The 20,857-nt window shown below is 54.0% G+C and overlaps 1 protein-coding gene across 9 annotated transcripts in view; it reads left to right on the plus strand.

The window, feature by feature from the left end:
- Positions 1-20,857, plus strand: part of CDK5RAP2 (CDK5 regulatory subunit associated protein 2) — a 156,234-nt gene that overhangs the window by 71,299 nt on the left and 64,078 nt on the right. For all 9 annotated transcript variants that reach the window (XM_072727512.1, XM_072727511.1, XM_072727513.1 and 6 more), the window contains 6 exons: positions 1,183-1,353; positions 5,157-5,297; positions 12,217-12,314; positions 13,402-13,532; positions 14,847-14,956; positions 16,724-16,852. In XM_072727512.1, coding sequence (XP_072583613.1) covers positions 1,183-1,353; positions 5,157-5,297; positions 12,217-12,314; positions 13,402-13,532; positions 14,847-14,956; positions 16,724-16,852 — 780 coding nt within the window. The remainder of the gene's footprint in view (positions 1-1,182; positions 1,354-5,156; positions 5,298-12,216; positions 12,315-13,401; positions 13,533-14,846; positions 14,957-16,723; positions 16,853-20,857) is intronic.

A 20,857-nucleotide genomic window follows, 5' to 3' on the forward strand; every position in this document is an offset into this window, starting at 1 on the left:
TGTGAGAATGTACCTTAGTCTGTTCCTCTCCTGGTGGATATTTGGGTGGTTTCCAGCCTTTTGCTATTATGAATAGTACTTCAGTATTACAAATAGCATATATCCTGAGGTATAATCACACGGTTTACTGTTGGTTGTGTTTTTTCCCTTAACATTATAACATGAACATTTTCCATGTTAATTATAAATGTCATTATTTAAGATATATATATATATATATATTTGATTATGAAAGTAACACAGACTTCGGGATTTTAGAAACTAAGAAAAATAAAAACATAAAAATTGGTTGAAAGTCCTCCACAATCCCTCTATTTAGGTACACTGTTATTATTTTGATGTGTTTCATCATAGCCTTAACAACATTTTGTATAAGCATTTAGGATACAAATGGCATCATATTATATAGTGTCTTGGCTTGTTTTTCTTCATAATTGTGTTTTTTTTTTCTTTTTTTTTTTAAATTTTTTTTTAAATTTTTATTATGATAGTCACAGAGAGATAGAGAGAGAAGCAGAGACACACAGGCAGAGGGAGAAGCAGGCTCCATGCACGGGGAGCCCGACATGGGACTCGATCCCGGGTCTCCAGGATCGCGCCCTGGGCCAAAGGCAGGCGCCAAACCGCTGCGCCACCCAGGGATCCCCTGTTTTTTTTTTTCTTGAAGATGTTATTTATTTCCTCAAGAGAGGGAGAGAGAGTGAGTGAGGTCAGAGTTGGGGGTGGGGAGGAGCAGAGGGAGAGGGACAAGCAGATTCTGTGCTGAGTGCTGAGCGCGATGCAGGGCTCAATCTCAAGACCCTGAGGTCATGACCTGACTGGAAACCAAGAGTCGGATGCTTAACTGGCTGAGCTACCCAGGCATCCCATAATTGTGCATTTTTTAACGGCATGCTTTTTATAATTCCCTATTTTTAAAAAATACTTAATTCTTGTTGGATGTTTAGTTTCTTTCTGATTTTTCCATAATGCAAATAATGTTGTGATAAATATCTGCATAAAACTTTTTCCAGATTTCAGCTTATTTTTAAAGCTGGTTTTCAACAGACTTTAAGAGAGAAGGAAGTGCACATTTGTTAAATACACCTCTTTGCTTGCTCTTGTACAGCGGTGAGCCCGTGAGAGATGATCATCTTGAAATCTTTGTCAAATAAGTTCTATTTTTTCTTTTTCTTCTGACAGGACCTTAGAAATGAAGTTGAGAAACTACGCAATGAAGTGAATGAAAGAGAGAAAGCCATGGAGAATCGTTACAAGAGTCTTTTGAGTGAAAGTAATAAAAAATTGCACAGTCAAGAGCAAATGATCAGAAGTCTAAGAGGAAGCATCGATCCAGAGGACTTGTTGCTCCAGGTGCCATAACTTCTTTTTCTATTGTATTTAAGTCTGTTGACTTAGCATAGGCTTCTTTCTTTTTCTTTCTTTCTTTCTTTCTTTCTTTCTTTCTTTCTTTCTTTCTTTCTTTCTTTTAAGGCTTTTTTCTGTAAAAACTATTTTGCATAAATGTTTGTAGAAGTGTAAGGCTGGCAGAAATGACGGTAGTCCTCACTGCTTTCTGTCAGAGCATCAGAGCACTTCAGAGCTTTCTTTCTGTCCTTTGGGCATCAGCCACCAGCCAGAAGGGAAGGGACTTATTCTGGGTCCCGACTGAGGCCCTGGCGGCCTGCCTGCCTCACTGAGGTACTCCTGCTGTGGGCGCCTGCTGCTGTGTGTGCCAGGCCCTCTCACCCTTCCGTGCTTTTTTTGGACTTGGAATGCCCTCCTTGTCTGATCATGGAGTGAAGTTGCGATTTATTTTTATAAATTTTTTTTAACTTTTATTTATTTATGATAGTGAGAGAGAGAGAGAGAGAGGCAGAGACACAGGCAGAGGGAGAAGCAGGCTCCATGCACCGGGAGCCCGATGTGGGACTCGATCCCGGGTCTCCAGGATCACGCCCTGGGCCAAAGGCAGGCGCCAAACTGCTGCGCCACCCAGGGATCCCTGAAGTTGCGATTTAGCGCCTGCTGCCAGGTGATCATGATGGATTCAACACGGGTATTTAACTCTGCTTCCTGCTGGAGCCTCGTTAACATGACAGTCAAGGGGTGAAAGGTACAGGCCCCCAGGACTGAGCACTCTGCTCCATGCCTTTGGGGTGAAAGGCCAAGAAGCAAGCTGGTTTATCCTGTGGAGCCCAGAGAGGCTCAGCAGGAAGCAAAAGGATCTGGTCCCTTTGTAACCAGGAGATTTGGCTGGAATGCTGGGCAGTTCAGGGACCTTGTTCTCTTCACTAGCAGGAGGTGGTGGTGGTGGTGAGGATTCTTCTCTAGTGACCTTAAACCAGAGAAGCTCTGGCCTGGGGGGTCACCAGATGCAGGTGCAGGCAGGAGTGGGTTTCTTGATAAAGATGGGAGTGGAAGTGTGCATCCCCAGCACTGAGAGTCCTCTCGGGAGAAAAGACAGATGGGCGTCTTCCAACAGAACAAGCACATCCTCACCTGGTCCTCTCCCACTGAGCCTGCCGCTGATGTGCTCTTTCCACACTTAGAACTTCTGAGCACCCTTACCTTTAAAGGTAGATGGACAGCCTGAGCTCCCCAAACAGGGGAACAGTGTGCAAGAGGAAAGACAGACAGAACAAGGCTAGGTAGAGACAATAGAAGTGGGAGGATGAGAAGCAACCAGACAGCTTTTCAAAGATGTCGACACTATAACCTCTTTAGATAAGAATTAAGATCAGGATCTGATAAAAAAAAAAACAAACAACAACAAAGAAAACAAACTTGTAAAAGAAGAATGAGCTACTGGAGATTGGAGGTATGGTCACATATATAAAGAGTTTAATAGGTGGCGCCTGTGTGGCTCACTTGGTTAAGCATCTGACTCCTGATCTCGGAACAGGTCTTTCTTAGTCTCAGGGTCATGAGTTCAAGCCCCGTGTTAGGCTCAGGTTGGGTGTGGAGCCTACTTAAAAAAAAAAAAAAATTAACAGGAGATTAGAGATGCAGGAAGATCAAGGTGAGTGAGCCTTCCAGAAAATAGAACCCAACATAGAAATAAACAGGCGAAGAAATGAAAGGGAGAAGCCAGGAACTCCAGCATGTGACTGCCCGGGGCTCCCGAGAGACAGGCAAAGCAGAGGGAAGGAAACCCTCAGAGCAATAGGAGAGCTTCCGAGTGGAGGGCAGACTCCTCTGTGTTGAAAGGTCCCTGTGTTTCTAGCACATGATGGGGAGACACCCACACCCCAAGGCACGTCCTTGTGAAATCACAGCACACGGGGATAGAGAGGAACTGGAAGGTTCTAGAGCGAGCTGCAAAGGACCCAGACGCGGAATGACAACAGAATTTTCAGCAGTGACACTGGAGGCCAGAAGGCAGGAGAGCAGGCTTCCCGGTCGCTGAGGAAGAGCGGTGTCCAGCCCAGCATCCCGTGCTCCGCCCAGCTGGCAGCAGGAGTGAGGGCAAACAAAGGCATTTCCCAATGTTCGGTGCCTGAAATCCTCTGCCTTGCAGGTGCCTCCCTTAGGGAACTCCACGCAGACCCGTCCAGTGATCCCATACAGATGAGGAAGAGACCCGAAAGGACAGACACGGGATTCTCCGGGGACGCGGTGACGGAAGGGCCCAGGATGCAGAGAGCTTGTATTTGAGCTCTTGAGACAGAGGCCGCAGTTGGGATTTCTCCAAGAAGTGGAAACGGAACCCATCAGTTACCTGATGTGTCTGACTCCATCTAGAGGCATTTTTAAGTTCTTTTAGAGTGTTTAGAGATAAACGTACATTAAGTGCCTAATTTTAGTTTTATGAACCAAGTGAATAAATAGAACAAAGCAGTTGTTACTAATTCCAAGGAAATCAAAGAAATGAACAGAAAGGAAGTGTAATCACGGGAGGCTAGATGGGTGAGTCGTGCATAGTGTGTGCGTGGTCGAAATGGTATAAATGTGGACCATCAGTGGAACTGAAATCGTGTTGCAGCTATCAGGAAAAGTGCTGAGGGGGGCAAGAGCTAAATCCTTCACCTTCTGTGGTAGGAGCCAGGGGATAAATCCTACCTGAAGAAGTCAACGGGACGCCTGGTGGCTCAGTCGGTTGAGCGTCTGACTCTTGATCTTGGCTCAGGCCTTGACCTCAGGGTCATGAGTTGAAGTCCCGTGCTGGGTTCCACGCTAGGCAGGGAGCCTGCTGCAAAAAGAAAAAACAGTCAAGCAGCGTGAGAGTAGCAATGTAATGTAGATACAGGAGGGGCTGAGCAGTTGGGACCCAGAGGGGAGAGGGTGAGGTAGGGCGCCCCTGTGTTCCATGTGAGCGGCGCGGTGCTATTTGTTAGACAACGTGTAGGTATAGTCGGGCTTTTAGAAAAGGAAAACGGAAAGTATGAGTCAAGCACAGCTGGATTATGACAGTTCTAGAAAGGTAGTGTTGGTTATTTGCTTTCTAGTTTTTCCCGTTACAGTTTAACAGGTTTTTATAAAAAGTTGCCCCTGTGTCTTTCATGTTTGTTTTCATCTAGTTTCTCATAGAAGTTTGACATGGTAAAGTGATTCTGATAGGTACTTAGGAAGAAGATGTTGTTCTTGCCCTTGATTTCTGACCTAGGAGGACAGAGACATCATTGAGGAGTTACCAGGTTTTAGATAGTTAGGAATGTATCGACCTGGGCCTTAGGACCGACAAACCATGTCTAGGCCTGCTGTGCGGTGGAATGCCAGGTCTTCTGAGGGGGTCAGCGAGGGAGAATGTGCATCATCACGAGGGACCTTCGAGACGTGACCAGACCCCATAAACGTATTCACAGCCTTTCTTCCTGGAAGTCAAGTCTCCTCTTGGTACAGATGGGTCAGGTGTTGTCAAATTTGTCCTGTTCTGAAAGAGGCTCCGATTTGTTGGCTTGTGATACACGGTTCTTCTAATCACTGCAGTAGCCTCGTAGGATGGCGGGCAGACCCGAGGTCATACCCTGGCTCAAGGGGACCCAGGATGAGAGCCCTGTCCTGTGGGGCCAGGGCCCGGGCTCGTCCTCCGTACCTGCTGGGCGGCCGTCGGGGTCGGGGGAGAAGGATGCCTTGTAAAAAATTGTAAAAAATATCCTCCATTAGAGAGTTTCGGAGGGTCTGTTAGTAGTTTTTCTCTTGAGCAAACTTCCTCATGATTTGTTTTGTTTCCTTAGGAATTCAGTGAAAAAGATTCGGGAGCAGTACAGCCGACTCGCCCTTCACAGAGTGGGGAGGAGCTCAGGGCCAGGAGTGGGGACTCAGCAGCAAAGTGCTCTTTACAGCGCTCACCAGGCAGCAACCGCATCTTCTCGGAGGTAAGCTTGCCTGGACTGGGACGTCCGCGGGCGACTCCGTGTTCCTTCTGACACGTGTGTGGCGACTGCTGTCACGGAGAGCCCCTCCGAGGCCTTCTTGCCAGCGACTGAGCCGATGAGAGGTAGGAGGAGGGCTCTTAGTCTGCCCGCCTTACAGGTTCATGCCCTTCGGCTGAGTGTTGCTATTTCCACCACACAGCAAACTGGTAAATCACACCCATTAGAGATGAGCCTCTCGCACATTTGCTGTCCCGGGGTTCACCTCTCAAGAACCGTGTCATCTCTGTGCATGTAATTTCTACGGTAAAATTTTCCCGTTCAAACACACACAGAAACCAGCAGGTCCTTCCTGGTCTGGCCTCGGGTCACCCTCCGTCATCCCTAACTACAGCTGACTGCTTGCAGATTCCTTGCACCTGTCCGCGCACCTTTGCATTTGCTGCTCCGTCTGCCTGGAATGGCTTTTCTCTCCTTGTTTCCTGGGTGACTCCTAAACATCCCTGGAAGTGCCCCTCTAGTGTCACCTTCCCCGACCCTGCTTGGTAGTGACATCTCCTCTTCCTCCCCAGTGTGCAGCACTTTGCACGCCCATCCGTGTGTTGATGACATAGGATCCATCTTCCTCTGCCCCTCCCTCGAGCCCCTGCACACCAGGGATGGGCCCCTTAGGGTAGGGAACTGGGATTTGTGTCGAAATCCCAGTGCCTCGCTCAGTCCTTGGTCTAGTAAATATGTGTTTGTTGAGTGAATGAATGATTCTATTGGTTTGTGAGAGATGCAGTCGCCCCTCCACCCCGAGCGTGCATATAATGCAGCTTGGCGGCCAGATTCGGGATAGGAAAGGACCTCATTGGAGGCCAAGTTTTTTTTTTTTTTTTTTTAAACCTGGCTTTAATTAAGTCCATACATTCAGAAGACAGAGAACTCTTACGCAAATTAGTTCTTTGATGAATGGCTCCGATCATGACTTGTGGTTTTGTGAAGGGTGATTCTCAAAATAATTAACTGGTGCGGCACGGACTTAGCCATGAGAACAGGCGCAGGCGGTAGGGCTGGAGGACCTGCTCTTGTGCCAGATACCAACCCTCTAGTTCTTGGCTCCTGGAGAGGTCCCTAAGGGTCTGCGGGGAGGGGCTGGAGAGGGTGGGTCAGAGGTCATCTTACAGCTGGTGTGGGAGTAGTGTGGTGGCTGGTACAAGCCATTGCTCTGTGGATCTGCTCATGTCAGCCCTGGTCTGGGGGTGCCGTTGGCTGCACAGTGGGGACTTCTTACCTGTCCATTCGTGGACCTGCATTTTGTTGTTTCTCTTGGATGAGAGTGTCAGCCTCAGTAGTGGAGCCCAGAAGTCTGGAGGCCAGGATTTTTCTCTTGGCTCTCTCACCACTTGGGTGATGTTGGGCATGTCCAATAACTAAATCTCAGGGGGCCAATATTTTGTGAGACAAACTTGCATGTAGTTACTTGAATTTGACCAAATTTAATTGGGTGTTAAGATGCACACTAACTTGGGGGTGCGTCTGTGGCTCAGTTGGTTAAGCGTCTGACTCTTGGTTTTGGCTCAGGTCACGATCTCAGGGTTGCGGGATCGAGCCCTGTGTCAGACTCCATGCTCAGCGTCTGACACGGAGCATGTTCCACGCTCAGCATGGAGTCTGCTTGAGATCCTCTCCCTCTCCTTCTCACTCCCATTCGGCACCGCCCCCTACTCACGCGTGCCTTCTCTCCCTAATAAATGAATAAAATCTTAAAAAAAAAAAAAAAAAAAGATGCACCCTGACCTGTAATAAGGCACAGTCAGTGTTTTGAAACGAGAGTAGCCCAGCAAGGTGTTTTTAGATGGACAGGTCTTCACTGATTTCAATGCATTTCATCAGACTTTGCTATTTTGAATCCATATTTAGACAAAATATGTCTAAATGTTGAACGAAATGTTTATAGATTTATTGAACAGGCTGAGTGTTTTACAGTTTAATCTCACCAGTTTGATCAGCTACCACTTTTTTGGTTTCTTGCGCTGGGTGCTGTCTGCACTTCACAGAACCACAAGTAAAAAGTCGTATGATTTTCAGTTAGATTTAGAGCCTGGTGATGTTTAAATTACTGTGCAAAATGCCTGAGTATTTTAGCAGAGGCTTTAATTCTGCAAGACTAATTGCAAATTGTGGATAAAGAATTATAAATGATCATTTTGGAATTATAAATTTCTTAGGTGCCCGTCTACGCAGTCCCACCTGTTGCAGCCTGTGGCTTTCTACACCGCCCCCCGCCCGCCTCCCCACCCCACCCCCACCCGAGAAAGCTGTACTTTTCTGACTGTAGTTCTTTCTCTGTAGAAAACGTGGATTTCTCCTGCTGTGCCCTTGGCCACTTTGTGTTGATTTAGGGTTTATCCTCTCCCCATTTCTACAAAGAACTTGAGGCTGTGATGAGGTCTCCGTGGACTCAGGGCAGTCTCTTCTGCCTCCAATCACTGTGTGATCCTGACAATTAATGCTGGGTGATGAGGGGATTGAAGAACAGGGAGGGAAGCACACTGCCCGTATTTAACTTGCTGCAGCCCGAGGTTTATAGCTTGGCTGCTGACATGGTTGGGACATCACTGCTGAATTTCCTGAGTATTAAAATAAATGTCTTTGTTGCCGAGCTGTGCCACAGCTGCCCGAGTAGACCCCGTCCACCTCCCAGGCCACCACACTGCCCTGCTTACCACGACGGGAGCCATCGGGCTTTGTCTTTACGCGCCTGCCACCTCTCCAGGTTGTGGTCTGCACATTACACGGGTTTCCTTCACGTCATTAAGGAAGCTCTGCAGAGGAGGGAGTGCCCTGGGTCTGGAGCGGGAACTTCTTCTCTCCGGCTCTGTGGCCTTGGGCGGGTCGCTTCATCTGTCTGAAACCCACTTTCCTGATCTGTACATGGGCGGATTGCACGCTTACCTCCTGATTGGATTGGGAGTGCTGCACTGCATGAGTTACCGGTTAACGTTCTTCTGGTTGCAAGCCGTAGGGCCCGACATGCATAGCGTGGCCACAGCAGCAGTGAGAGGGAGCCTTTACCGGGAGCGCTGGCGGCCCCCACAGATGCCGGGAGAGCCGAGTAGCCACGTCTCAGGGTAGAAGTGCGGCAGCCCCGTGGACAGCACAGCTCTAGACTCCAGGGCTCTGTGTTTGATGTGACGCACACCCAGCATCCCAGGTGCTGGCTTGTCAGCTGAAATCCGAGTCTGGAGAGAGAATCCTACTGGGACACTGTGGGTCCCGGGGTGGCTTACGGAAGAGAGGGGTCTTCTGGGGTCTTACCCCATGTTTTAGGGACGGGTTTCAGATGAGCCAGGTGGGCCCTGAAGGCCATGGGGAACAGACTGCACAGGCAGACCCCAGTAGGCGTGTGGCAGCCTTGGTCTCCTTTGGGATGAGAGGCCTCCTGTCTGGGTTGCTTCTTGTTCGGAGGGGCAGGAGGGTGGGTGGGGGTGGCCTGTGCCTGCTGAGCAGGTGCTTCTTGCCGCTCCCCGCAGGGCAGCCTGGCCCCCTGCCTCTATGCCGAGATCTCCTGGTTTGTCAGCTGTGCGGAGGGAGCCAAATGACTTCATTCTAATGGGGCATGATTCAGCGCAGGGGAATAGGTGATTGATGAAACGGGACCCAAATGGCTCTGAAGAGTTCATTTATTTAACATGGGCGAGCTATTTGCTTCTAGGAAGACGTTGACTCACTCTGACTTCCATTATGCAAAGCATCCACAGGAATCTCTGCTCTTAAGATTCACGTTGGTTCCTGCGTTGTCCTCTCAGCTGCTTAATCCCCAGGTCAGCCAGCGTCTGTGGCCGCATCCGGTCTGTGGCGGGTCCAGTGCCCGGCTCGGGACGTGGCTGCCCCCAGAGGGCCCTCGCACCCGCCAACGGGTGGCTGGTGCGCTAGCTCTCGGCTGAAAGGGAACCAGAGAGCCAGGGGGGCCGGGACGGGGTGTTTTCCTCAGTCCTGGAAGGCTTCCCGGTGAGAACTTGGCCTTCGCGGACCCTGGAAGGTGCTGGCAGTGTGTGAGCCAGGAGGGTGAATGGTGGTCCCTGCAGAGGGGGAGGGGATTCCCCCGGGGCTCAGATGGAGGGAGAGCGGGCAAGGGAAGTGCGGCAGTCGGCTGGCAGGTGGACAGGGGGCTTGGAGCGGGTCTGGGGTAGCTGCGGCGAGAACCCAGGCCTCCAGGCCCCGGCCTTCCCCTGGGCGGTCCTGGGCCCGGGCCTCCAGCGTGCGGTCAGGGTACAGGAGCCCCAGGGGTTGGTTCACCGGGCACACGCCTTCCACGTGTGGAGTCGGCGCCAGCGGCCCGAGTCCCTCGTTGCCCTTGTTGACGGGCTTTGAAGTCACACACGTCAGCACGAATGCTGGCTGCCACGTGGTAGCGGCGTGGACTCAAACAGGTGTTCTCTTCTCAGAGAATCAGTTTCTTCATCCGAGAACCTGAAGGTCAGTAACCGTCCTGGGCCTCGATTAGAGGTGGTGGCCCGCGCAGGGGACCCGGCAGAGCTCCAGGGCCTCGGAGTAGGTTAGGGGCGCCACGCGCCACGTGTCGACTTCGTGCCAGGCTTCGCCCCGAGAACTTGGCGTAGACGAACTCGTTGAGTCTCCCTCGCAGCGTCCGAGCCACGCGGAGTCCTTGCCTTCCTTCATTCGTAGGTGCGGAGCTGGAAGCAGCGCGAGGTCGAGGAGCTGGCTGCGGCCGCACGGTAAGGCCACAGTCTCGGCCGTCACGGCCTCACGGCAGGTGCTCAAGAAGCAGTCGGTCCTCCAATGTTCTTCGCCACCGTTGGCCACCCTGTACGGGGTTGACAGTGACCGTGTGACCCGTCAAGCGCCCCAGGGCTTTGCATGCACGGATGGGTGGACCGAAGAGCACCGGCCTGGGAGCCGGCTGCCTGGTGCACGCCCTGCCTCTGCCCTGCGCTCGGGCCCGCTGGTGGCCTGCTGTGCGCGGGTCCCTCCTCACGGAAATGAGGAGCGGGTGAGGTGAGCGCGGGGTTGGCGTTCGGACCCCGTGAGGACGTGCCCAGGGAGCGCTGAGCACGGTGGCCGGCGTGGTCCTGTCATCCTGCGAGATCCTTCCCCGGCTCTTCTCTGGGCCGCGGGCCGACACGGGGTGCACAGGGGCGCCGAGGGGACCCCGCGCGACAGTGCTGTGTGCAGAGGCGTATGGGGGCCGCATGAAGGCCTGACGGTCCCGGCAGTCCGGGTGACTCGCTCGTCACGAGCAGACTGGCGCGTCAGCACGGGCACTGCCCCACTGGCGGGGCTGCCGCTGCCGCTTCTGTGGGCGCCGGAGGCGGAGCGACTCCGAGCCTCTTCTCCGCGGCGGGCGTCTGCGGAGCCGGGGGTCCGGGATCCCCTACCTGGGACGTGCTCAGTGCGTAGGATGTGTGCGCGGGGTGGCAAAGGGAACCGGTCACGTTGAAACGTGGTCGTAGGATCCTGACGAACGTGCTCTGGGAATGGCGCGGCTGCGCTAAGCCTGCTGAGGACAGTGGCTGCTGCGGTTTGGAAGTCCTGGTGACAGTGTTCTGAGGTGACTTGAGAGCCTGGAGCGTCACAGGTGCCTGCGTCTTCCGACGACGCGGTCCTGGGAAAGCGCCGCCACTGCCATGGGGTGCAGCGGTGCCGGTGTCCCTGCCGCTGCCGTCGGCTTCGGGGCCCCTGTCCTAGCGGGTATGGGACCTTCGGGGCAGCCTGGGCCAGCGTGGAGCGTGGGGGCCGTTCGCGGGCCGCCGTCCCGCCCCACGCCCTGTCCCCCGGCACTTGGGAGCGTGGAGGCCGCGCGGGGCGCCGTGCCAGGTGTCCTGCGCGCTCGTTAGTTCACGTTGAGTTCTCACTTTGGGATGGTGTCATGGGGGGATGTTTGGAGGACTCAGGGCTCTGTTTTCCTGCGCACCTGGGAGTAGGCCTCCCGGCGAAGGCCGCTCTCCTCCGAGCACCTCGGCGTGTGGTCCTGTGGGCAGGACACTGTCGTGCGTCGAGTGCAGCGCCCACGAGCAGGACTCAGCAGACCTCCACGGCCTGCTGGTCCTCGGATGCACGTTGGTGCACCGCGTGTGCCCCAGACCCTTCGTGGCCGCAGGGCCCGCTTCAGGCTCACATGGAGCTTGGTCTTGGGGCTCCGGTCTGCAGTCTGGGACAGTCTCCCGGGCTGTCCCTGACCCTCGTGCCCATCAGGCTGCTTGAGCGTCCGGGCCAGTCCTGTAGTGCAGCGTCCTCGTGTTGGGCTCAGCTTGTGTGGCCTGGCCGCCCGGCTTCAGGGAGGTGCCAGCACGGCCGCGGCCTCGCCCTGTGCCCTCCTGCAGGGTCACGGCTCACGCCTGCTTATGGCTGGGCAAGCTGGCTTCCAGGACTGTCAGGTGGCGCCTCGTCCCTCCTCTGCCGTTATCGCATCCTGGGCCGTTCGAGGCTCGGCCAGCGTCCCGATACTCTTCAGACTGTGACCCGCTGGTTTTAGCTTCTCCCTTAGGGTCACAGGGCTGGTGAGGAGCAGAGATCCGGCTCCAGTCGCTTTAGCGCGTGGCTCACTGGACCTTTTCTGTTGGAGTGTGAGTCCCCTGTCCCGGGTGGGGACACCAGGGTGGATTGATGGGATTCTTGTCTTGGGAGCAAGAGCGAGCGTGGAAGGCTGTCTCTGTAGTGTAGACCGAGCGAGCGGCGGTTTCGCCCCGGGTGTGTCGGGTGCGTGATGCTCCTTTTATAGCTGCTGTCCAGACCCGGGCGCAGCGGGGAGCTCTGCTGGGGGCCGTGGTGCCCGTCATTCCCCGGCGTCCTGCAGGTGGTGCCCCGACGTGGCCTCATCAGGGCCTGGGTTTGTGAACGGCCCACATCTGCATCATGTCAGGGCGTACGCTTTGAGGTTCTCCCCTTCATGTCAGGTGCCCATTGTCATTTCCAGGAAAAGCAACAATTAGACTATGAAGAGCTGCTTCGGGTCTTGAAGAAGGAGCGGGACATCTACGCTCATCTGGTGAAGTCCCTGCAGGACCCAGACAGGTAAGCTCACAGTCTGCACGTCACACACGCACGGACACATACCTACTTTGAATAAATACATTTGGCGTCTGAGGCAGCAGAGCCCTTCCAGTTTGCTCAGAAGCTTCAAGTGCCTTTTGGTGGTGATTGCCGTGCGTAGATAAACATCTTACATCAAGAATTGTCTGATTTGGGGACGCCCTGGTGGCTCGGTTGGTCGGGCATCCAGACCCTTGATGTAGGCTCAGGCCGTGGTCTCTGGGTGGTGAGACCGAGCCCCATGTCAGGCTCCGCGCCCAGCATGGTCTACTTGGGTTTCTCCCCTTCCGCACCCCCCCCACCCAGGCACTTTCTCTCTCTCTCTCTCTCTCTCTCTCTCTGTCTCTTAAGTAAATAAGTCTTCAAAAACAGAACTAAACAAAACGATTCTTTGGTATTTGGATTGTTTAGGTTTTTTTTAATCCTGACGAGCATAGGATAAAAATATGATCATTAGGATTAAATGTTTATCCTACTTGGGTCCAGATTTAGAGAGGGCTCCGAGTGCGCTAGCGCCCCATCCCCACGGCCGTCCTGCGAGGTGAGGTCGTTACCCCTGCTTCCCTGGGGCCCTGAAAACAGAGAGCTTACGCGACGTCCACAGTGGGTCCCGTGGGGAGTGACTGCACGCGGGACCCCAACAAGTTCCTGCCTCGGAGCGACCTGTGTCTCCCCAGAATTGCTGAGATGGTCTGGTGCCAGTGAGTGGTGGTGCCGGGGTCTTAAAAAAGAAGAAAGGGCATGTAGCCTGCCACATGTTAATGGGTAGGGGGACCATGGTAGTGTTTGTTCTCCTGTGCTTTTGTATTTTGAATTTTCCATAATCGTGTCTTTAATTTTATAACCAGAAAAAAAAAAAAACAAACCACTGATGACCTAATAGTCAAGGGGAGGCTTGCTGGCGTTTGTATTTTAAAGTGCAAATGGGTCTGTTTAAAAACTGCTGGTGGCTTCGGGTGAGGTATGGATGTGTTGAGTCACTATATTTATTCCACACAGATTTTACTCTGCATGTTAAGTAACGAGTTTAAATAAAAACTTAAAATTTCTGGTGTCTTGTTTTACCAAGTATCAACAGCCTGCAGGCCGAGTTAAACAGCATTTTCGCTTTGCGGAAGCAACTGGAGCAGGACGTGCTGTCCTATCGGAACTTACAAAAGACCCTGGAGGAGCAGATCAGTGAAATTCGGAGGCGGGAAGGTGGGTGCTCTCTTGGCTGAACGAGGGGATGAGGAGCCTACAGGGTCTCATCTGGGTTCCTTTCTTGGGGTGACCGTGTTGATGTTGGCCCCCCAGTCTGTGCGCGTCTGCTTCGGCCTCCGTGGGAGGGCTCAGCGCATGGTGTGAGTTTGCGTGCCGGGGCACCTGCTGGGCAGTCTGGGCCGCACGGGCACATGGCACTGAGATGGCTGCTGCCTGTTGAGATCTCGCTGTCGGCATTGTCGCCGCCACAGGCGACTCCGTAGGGAGGGCTCCGAGGTGAGGGGCCTGTGGTCCTTGCGTTGCCGTGCTCGTCGCAGCCACACTCGGCCCTCCGCTCGCTGGAACCTGAGCCCGTAGAGTGCGCTAGTGTCCTCTTCCTTTCTGTCTCTAGCCTGGTGCCTGGCACATAGGAGCAAAAAAGTTTGGAAATAGCAGTGGTAGGCTTGACCCTTCTGGAGCAGGAGCACCTGCTGTGTACACGGCACAGCAGCAGGCACCTCATTGCTCATCACTGTCCTGACGCTCGTCCCCTTGGCTGGCGTAGGTGTTGACTTCATTTTACAAATGCAGATGCTGTGGCTCGGGGAGGGGTGGGGATTGATGTACCCACGTCCGAGCCAGGGCATCTTCCTATGAGGTGCGGCTCCTCCCAGTGCATTAGGTGTATCAGCGCTTCTCCCCAGATCGTTAAGTGGGATCGTGTTTGTAGACGCGTCACTCAGGACGTAGCCTGCCCTTCCTCTGTGCCTTCCTTCCCCATGGGGATGCGACCTTTGCTGCAGAGGAAGTCGACCTTTATGCAGGTGGCCCGAGGTCCCCTTATCTTAGATCTAGCAGCCGTGTCTGCACTTGGTGAGCTCACGACCACGGAGGGCTCCGGGGCCACTAAGAAATACACGAGGCACCTTTATTTCCCTGGAGCGCTGCCCTTGAGGGTCACGTCTAACTTTCCGGTATTCGCTCCTAAACAGAACCACTCCCTCATTTAAACTGAAATCACCATTCGCTCGTGCCACTCCGAATGGTCTCTAGGTACAGCACCTGGTATGCAGATCATAATTCAGAACAGGCCGCAGCGACAGCCCGCAGCCCGCGATGAAACCACACGTTGAGATACCAGCCCGTAGAGAAAGAGGGAAAATTACTTTTGCTCCAAAGATGGAACGTTCAACTCCCTGTTTGTACTGACTCCCCCTCGTAGCGACCCCCCCCACCCTGTCCCCTCCCTCCGTACGGGGCTGTACTAGGATTGGGCTTGGAAGGATCTGGTTCTAATATTGTTTCTTCTCCCTCCCTTTTTTCTTTTTGCAGAAGAACCATTTTCATTTTACAGTGATCAAACATCTTACCTGAGTATTTGCCTTGAAGAGCCCAATCGGTTTCAAGTGGAGCATTTTTCTCAAGAAGAACTTAAGAAAAAGGTACTGACCTGTGAACTCTGAGCCCTTGGTTGGTTATTTGTTGCCTCCCGGGTTCCTGATCTGAGGTGTAAGGTTCTGAAAGCCTCTTTCCTCGCCTTTCTTCCCTCTGTCGCTGCCTGTCTGCTCGGCCTCTGTTCCTCCTGGGACCAGCCCAGGCTCGATGTGCCCTAGCGGATGCCGTGCAGCCCCCCTCAGCTCGCTCTCTCCTCTCGCGCCGGCGGCACTGGCGGCGTGCTCACGCTGATCTGGACTTACCTGCTTATTCGTCTGAATCCCCACCAGGCTGCGAGCGTCTTAAAGTTAGTGATTGTATCGTACCTACTTTTGGTGTTCCAGGACCTTCCACGCATAGTGGGAGTTAACACGTGCTTTCTGAAAGAATGAAGACCCAGGTTTGGTCAGTAAACCTTTTTTAAAACTGGGAACCAGGTTCCTCAATCTGTTGATTGTTGGTGTGATGACAGTGGTTTCGAACTTTAAGACTCTAGCAGCCACCGATAAGAGTAGGAACCGTGAGCTCAGAGGAGACGGTTTGTTATAAAATTATCATCCACGTATGGCAGATTCAGTTTCTGCCTTGGAGTAATTTCCATTGCGGTAGAGCGGTCAGACACGTCAGCAGGTGGTTGCAGTGTGGGGTGCGGGGGTTGCCCCGGTAGGTGGGTGGGCGAGGCAGAGGTAGCAGACGTGGCACAGGAGGAGAGGGGAGTCCTCGGGGGCTGCAGGTGCTCACTGGCTCACAGGAGGCTTTTCAGCAGATGTGAGGCCTGAAGTGGGTTTTGAAGGATGAATAGGAGTTTGTCTCGGTGGAGGTCTTCTCTGCAGAGGGAGAGAGAGAGAGAGAACCGTACGTGTAAGCAACTAAAAGTTAGGAATAGAAAGGAGAATTGAGAATTCGGGTGTTTGGGGGAGGAGTGGAACAAGGAGCCTTGAGGCGTTTCAGTTGTTGAAGGTTCTTCAGGGACGTGGGGACGGTGAGGGCAGCTGGGAGCACCTCCTGTGGCGACGTGTAGGGGCAGGAAGGACGTGGCGTGCTTGGCACTTAGTACCTGTCTGCAGGGCCGGGGCGTTTTGCTCTTCTCACCCCAGCCTTGGGTGGGGCCCAGGTGTCGTCGCGGTTCCCAGTGCTGGACGCCTCCTGTGTAGTCGGGGGGCTGACGCTTCCTCCAGTGAGACGTGTGCAGAATTACTAGCCGTTGGGGTAGAAGCTTGGGGGGAGGAAGGTAGTGCTTGACTGTGGTGGCCCTGGGCTGGCAGGACCCGGGCGCACGGAGGGAGGAGCCCTGGGCTGGGAGCCTGGGGTCTCAGCTGCAGCCCACTTGGCCCGTGGGGAGGCAGCTGCCCTTTCCCCCGTGGCCAGGCCCTCGGCTTTCCTTCTGGGTCACGCAGTGCCCCGCACGTCCCGCCGTGGGGCCCTACGCCTCTGTGTGCCATGCTCCTCGTGGAGGTGGGAGGAGTCCGGCAGCCTGGCCCCCCTCAGGACTTCTGTAGGGAATGAAGGGCTGAGGCTTTGGCGCCTTGGAGTAACTGAAGGTGGTGCTGAGAGAGGCCCCTGACACATCTCGGGGCCGTCCGCCCGGGCTTGTCCTCAAGTAGGAGCTGTGGCCCGATCCCGACTGGTTCCGCAGCAGCCCGGGAGGGGTGGCGGGGGTTCGAGCAAAGGCGTGCGGCTGCGGGTTTCAGCGCGCCCGAGCGGAGCCAGGGGCCGGGGCCCGGGAGGCCGAGGTCGGCTGGTGGGCAGCCCGTCTCCCTCTGCTCCGTCCGCAGGTCAGTGACCTGATACAGCTGGTGAGGGAGCTGCACGCGGACAACCAGCACCTGAAGAAGACCATGCTTGATCTCTCGTGCATGGGCGCCCCGGGCGGGGACGGACTTGGGTCGGCGGCACAGTCGCAGGTAAGGTCGCTCGGGGCGTGTCCGGCCGTCCTAAGGAATCCCTGACCATCGGAAAACAAATGCATAAACACGTTTTCATTTAGTTTTTCGGTTAATTTGAGTTCTGTGCACCCCCTCACGGTTGGGGCCTCCGGGCTGGGACGGGACTGCATGCGTGTCGCCCCCCACGCGGACCCAGCTCCCGCACTCTGCTGCTGGGTGGGGGGAGGAGCCGTCAGCCTGTCCCGCGCCCTCCAGCCCGGCCGCCTGCCGCAGGGGTTTCTGCTGCTGGCCTCGGAAAGCCCGGGGAGCCAAGGGGGAGCCAAGGGTTAAATCGGGTGCCTGGCAGGACCGGGAGGCAGCCTGCGGTTTGGGGGCCACGTCCTTGGCCTCTCCGGGAGTGCTCCGCCCCGGGAGGGACGAGGGACGCCCCAGCCCGCCTGGCCCCCTGGGGGCCTCCGCTGTCGCTGTGAGGCCCTCCGGTCCCCATCCCTCTTGTCCCCCCTGTGGCCGGCCGGCGGACCGCAGGGGAGCCTGGAGTCGTGCTCCGGGAAGAGCCGGCCGTCGCTGCCCTTAGCCCTGCTGCACCCCCCCCGGCCCCCCCACGGCCAAGCCGGGCAGAGCTGATCTTGGCGCCAGGCCGGGGCCCTTCTGTCCGCGGGCCCGGGTGCCCCAGTTGGCCCGCAGGTGCTGCAGGGTGCAGCGTCGGGCCAGGCCGGGCGGGCCTCGGGGCCTCGGGGCCACGGCGGGCAGGAGGCTGTGCTCCTTGGGCAGGTGCTGCTTGGCCTGGCCGTGCTCTTTGACGGAGCGGGTATTATTTATGGATCTTAGCCTCCAAGGCTCCACCTAATTTTGGAAACGAAGAATATCTGCAGTCCGTTTAGGGAGAAATAAGTCTCTTGGTTTGTTTTCTCCCAGGCAGCATCTTTAATAAGCAGCTCATTCCTCACCTACTTCACTGGAGTCGTAAATGGCAAGTTTGTTTGTTCACTTGCCCTTTGAACAAAAATCTGTTAAATGTCCCATTATGTTCTTTGGAGAACAGAGGCTTTTTCCTCTTCTCACTCTGAGATCTTAATACCAGCCGGTTCAGATATGAGCCATTTGTCAGACTGCACTTCACCTTGACGTTCTCTGTGGATGCTGCGTCCTGGCTCGCGGTTTCCCGTCTTCCCCGAATAGGATGGGAAGATCCGAAGAGCCGCCCGGGAGGGAGCTGTTCCCACAGGGGCCTTGAGCTGAGGGAGGAGAGGTGGGATGGCGCAGACGGGACGCTGCCGGGCCCTGGGCGTGCGTGTGGTTCCCCTTTGATGGGGCCTGGAAACGCCCGGGCTGCCCGCGGCCTCTCTGAGCGGCAGGGCCTGCGGGGGGGCTGGGCACTGGCCCTGCTGCCCGGAGCCTGCAAAGCAGGAAGAGGGAGGGGAGAAAGCAAATCTGTTCCGTGTTTTCAAAATTCAGTATTTTCTCTCTAATATTTAATTAGTCAACAGCATCGGGTTAAAATGGAGAAAAGAAATTACCCCAATCCTGTCACTTTAAAACACGTACAGTTATTTGACATTTGGAATCCTTCCTTCTTTGTTTGTGTATATGGACACGTGCGGGCCCACGATGCATATATGGTTTTGTTCCTTTTTTTTTCAATTGCTGTTAGGTTACAGCATCTTATTTTATCTTATGAATGAGCTGAAATTTAATTAATTGCTGCATTATTGTTGGACACGTAGATTATTTCCAGTGATTCGGTGTCTTAAATTACTTGAGTGTTTTTGGACACAAATCTTTTTCTGGGTTTGGGTTTAGATTTTTTTCCCCGTAGACTGTATTCCCAAATACGTAATTTCTAGGTCTATAGGTAGATACAGGTATAAAGTAGGCATGTGACTCTATTTCATATAGCCTCCCCCTGCAACTTTGAGTTTGACTAAGGGTATCAGTAGTAGGAGGCCCTTGGTGCAGTTTGTCAGGTTTGTCCTCAGAATGGTTGCCTGGGAATGGATTCCCTCCAGCTGATTGGGACAGTGCTCACTGCTGCACAGGAGCAATTCACTTAGAAAACACAGAAAAGACTGAGAACAGGTGTCCTTTGGTTTTAAAGGGCATTAAAATAATCTCTTACTTCTATTTCTTTGTGCTTATTTTAAATTTTTAAAAAGATTTTATTTATTTATTTGAGAGAGTGAGAGAGAATGAACAGGGCTGGGGAGGGGCGGGGCAGAGGGAGAAGCAGGCTCCCCACTGAGCAGGGAGCCCGACACCGGGACTCGACCCCAGGACCCTGAGACGGTGACCTGAGCCGGAGGCAGATGCTTCCCCGGCTGAGCCACCCAGGTGCCTTCTTTATGTTTATTTACTGGTTATTAACTTACACATGATAGAAAATGTGGTTGAGAATTGATGTGCAGGCGTGACTGGGGCCGTGAGCCTTGCAAACCACAAACTGTGTGATGTGCGGAACTGTCCCCTCGGGCGGGTTGTAGGCTACGTGTGTGTGCGCAGAAAGAGCTAGTCTGTTATTATTTACTTACATCATCAGTTTTAGAAAGAGCTAGAAACTAGGATTTTTTTTTTTTTTGGCATGGAGGGAAAACATGGATTGAGGGACATCATGTAATTGAATGCAGGCATTGGAAGGGCTGGCTGCTGTGTTGAATGGGAAATAAAGGTGGTGTGAGTCCCGAGGACAGACGTAATGCTCAGAAGTAGGAGGTGCTTGTTAACTTCTGCTGTTAGTAGCAGGATAAAATGGAGCTTGTCGGAAGCAGATTGGATTTCGTCAAAAGGACGAGGTTTCTAAGATTTTGACCTCATAAGTTATTATGAATTTTACGTGATTTATAAAGAGCCCTCGACACAGTGCCTGGGATATAGTAGGTGCTCAGCAGAGCGGTTAGTTCACTGTTCGGAGTCAGTCAGGGGGGTTAGGACGAGAGGCTTATTCGGACTGCGTCCGGGGTCGTGTGTGTGGCACCGTAGGGCAGAGCCCCTAAAGTGCAACGTGCGTGGGACTCTCCTGGCTTCTTGTTAAAACGAAGGCTCCGGTTCCGTGAGCCTGGCCTGGGGCCCGAGAGTGTGCGTCTCCCGTAAGCGTCTGGAGCGGAGGACCAGGGGTGATCCTGGTCCTTTGGTGTCAGCTCTCTCTTTAAAAGAGTGTCCTTTGGCGCGGGCTCCCGGCAGCGCTGCCTGGGCGCCAGGCGGTGACGTGGGAGCGGAGTGGTGCCCCACCCGCGTGGGACGCAGGGACGCAGAGGGCAGTGTCTGCGAGGGTCAGGTACTCAGAGGTTGCCAGTGGGGCGTTCACATGTGGAGGAGGGACATTTCTCTGTGTCCACACATTTAATTTCTTGGCCGTTGGTGGAAATTGAGTTTACTTTTAATTTCGACCAAGTCAGCGGAGGTAAAGAGGAAGGAAGGTTCATCCTGCCTCACTGTTCGGGCCGCGGTGTGGCTGTGGTTCTGGGGCTCCAGGGAGACCCCCGGTACTTGGACTTGGAGTGCCCTGGGCTAAACCGTGTCTCTCTCAGCCCCGCGCACGGGGCCCTTCCTGTACCCACGGGCCGCGGCTGGCTCCCCCCGCCCCTCCCTGGGCTGGCGTGTGCTCCGTCTCCTGGGGGACGGCCCCGGGGACCTCCCACCTGCAGTTCCAGAAGCCTCCGTGCGGGAGCTGGGACCGCAGTTCTCTCGGGAAGCTTGGAGAGGGGCCGAGAGCTCAGCCACCGGAGCTGCTGGGGAGCCAGAGAGACGCTGCTGTTTTGTGTTTTAAAAGATGAGAGAGACGTCCCCCAGCATTTTAGCCTGAAGAAATTTAAACACAGCAACGTGAGAAGAACCTGACAGTGAACACCCACGTACCCCCCCCCCCCCGATTGTCCTGTTAACAGGTTTCCATCGTCACCCCCTTACCTTTTTGATAAATTTTAATGTAAATGACTAAGTTCCACCACGATTACAAATATACTTCCCTTTCTCTGAAATACTTCAACATACACATCTTAACTTCATGGTGTGTTTATGGTTATTTTTTCC

The sequence above is a fragment of the Vulpes vulpes genome, chromosome 12 (assembly GCF_048418805.1).
Source record: "Vulpes vulpes isolate BD-2025 chromosome 12, VulVul3, whole genome shotgun sequence".
In the NCBI taxonomy this organism is placed as follows: domain Eukaryota; kingdom Metazoa; phylum Chordata; class Mammalia; order Carnivora; family Canidae; genus Vulpes; species Vulpes vulpes.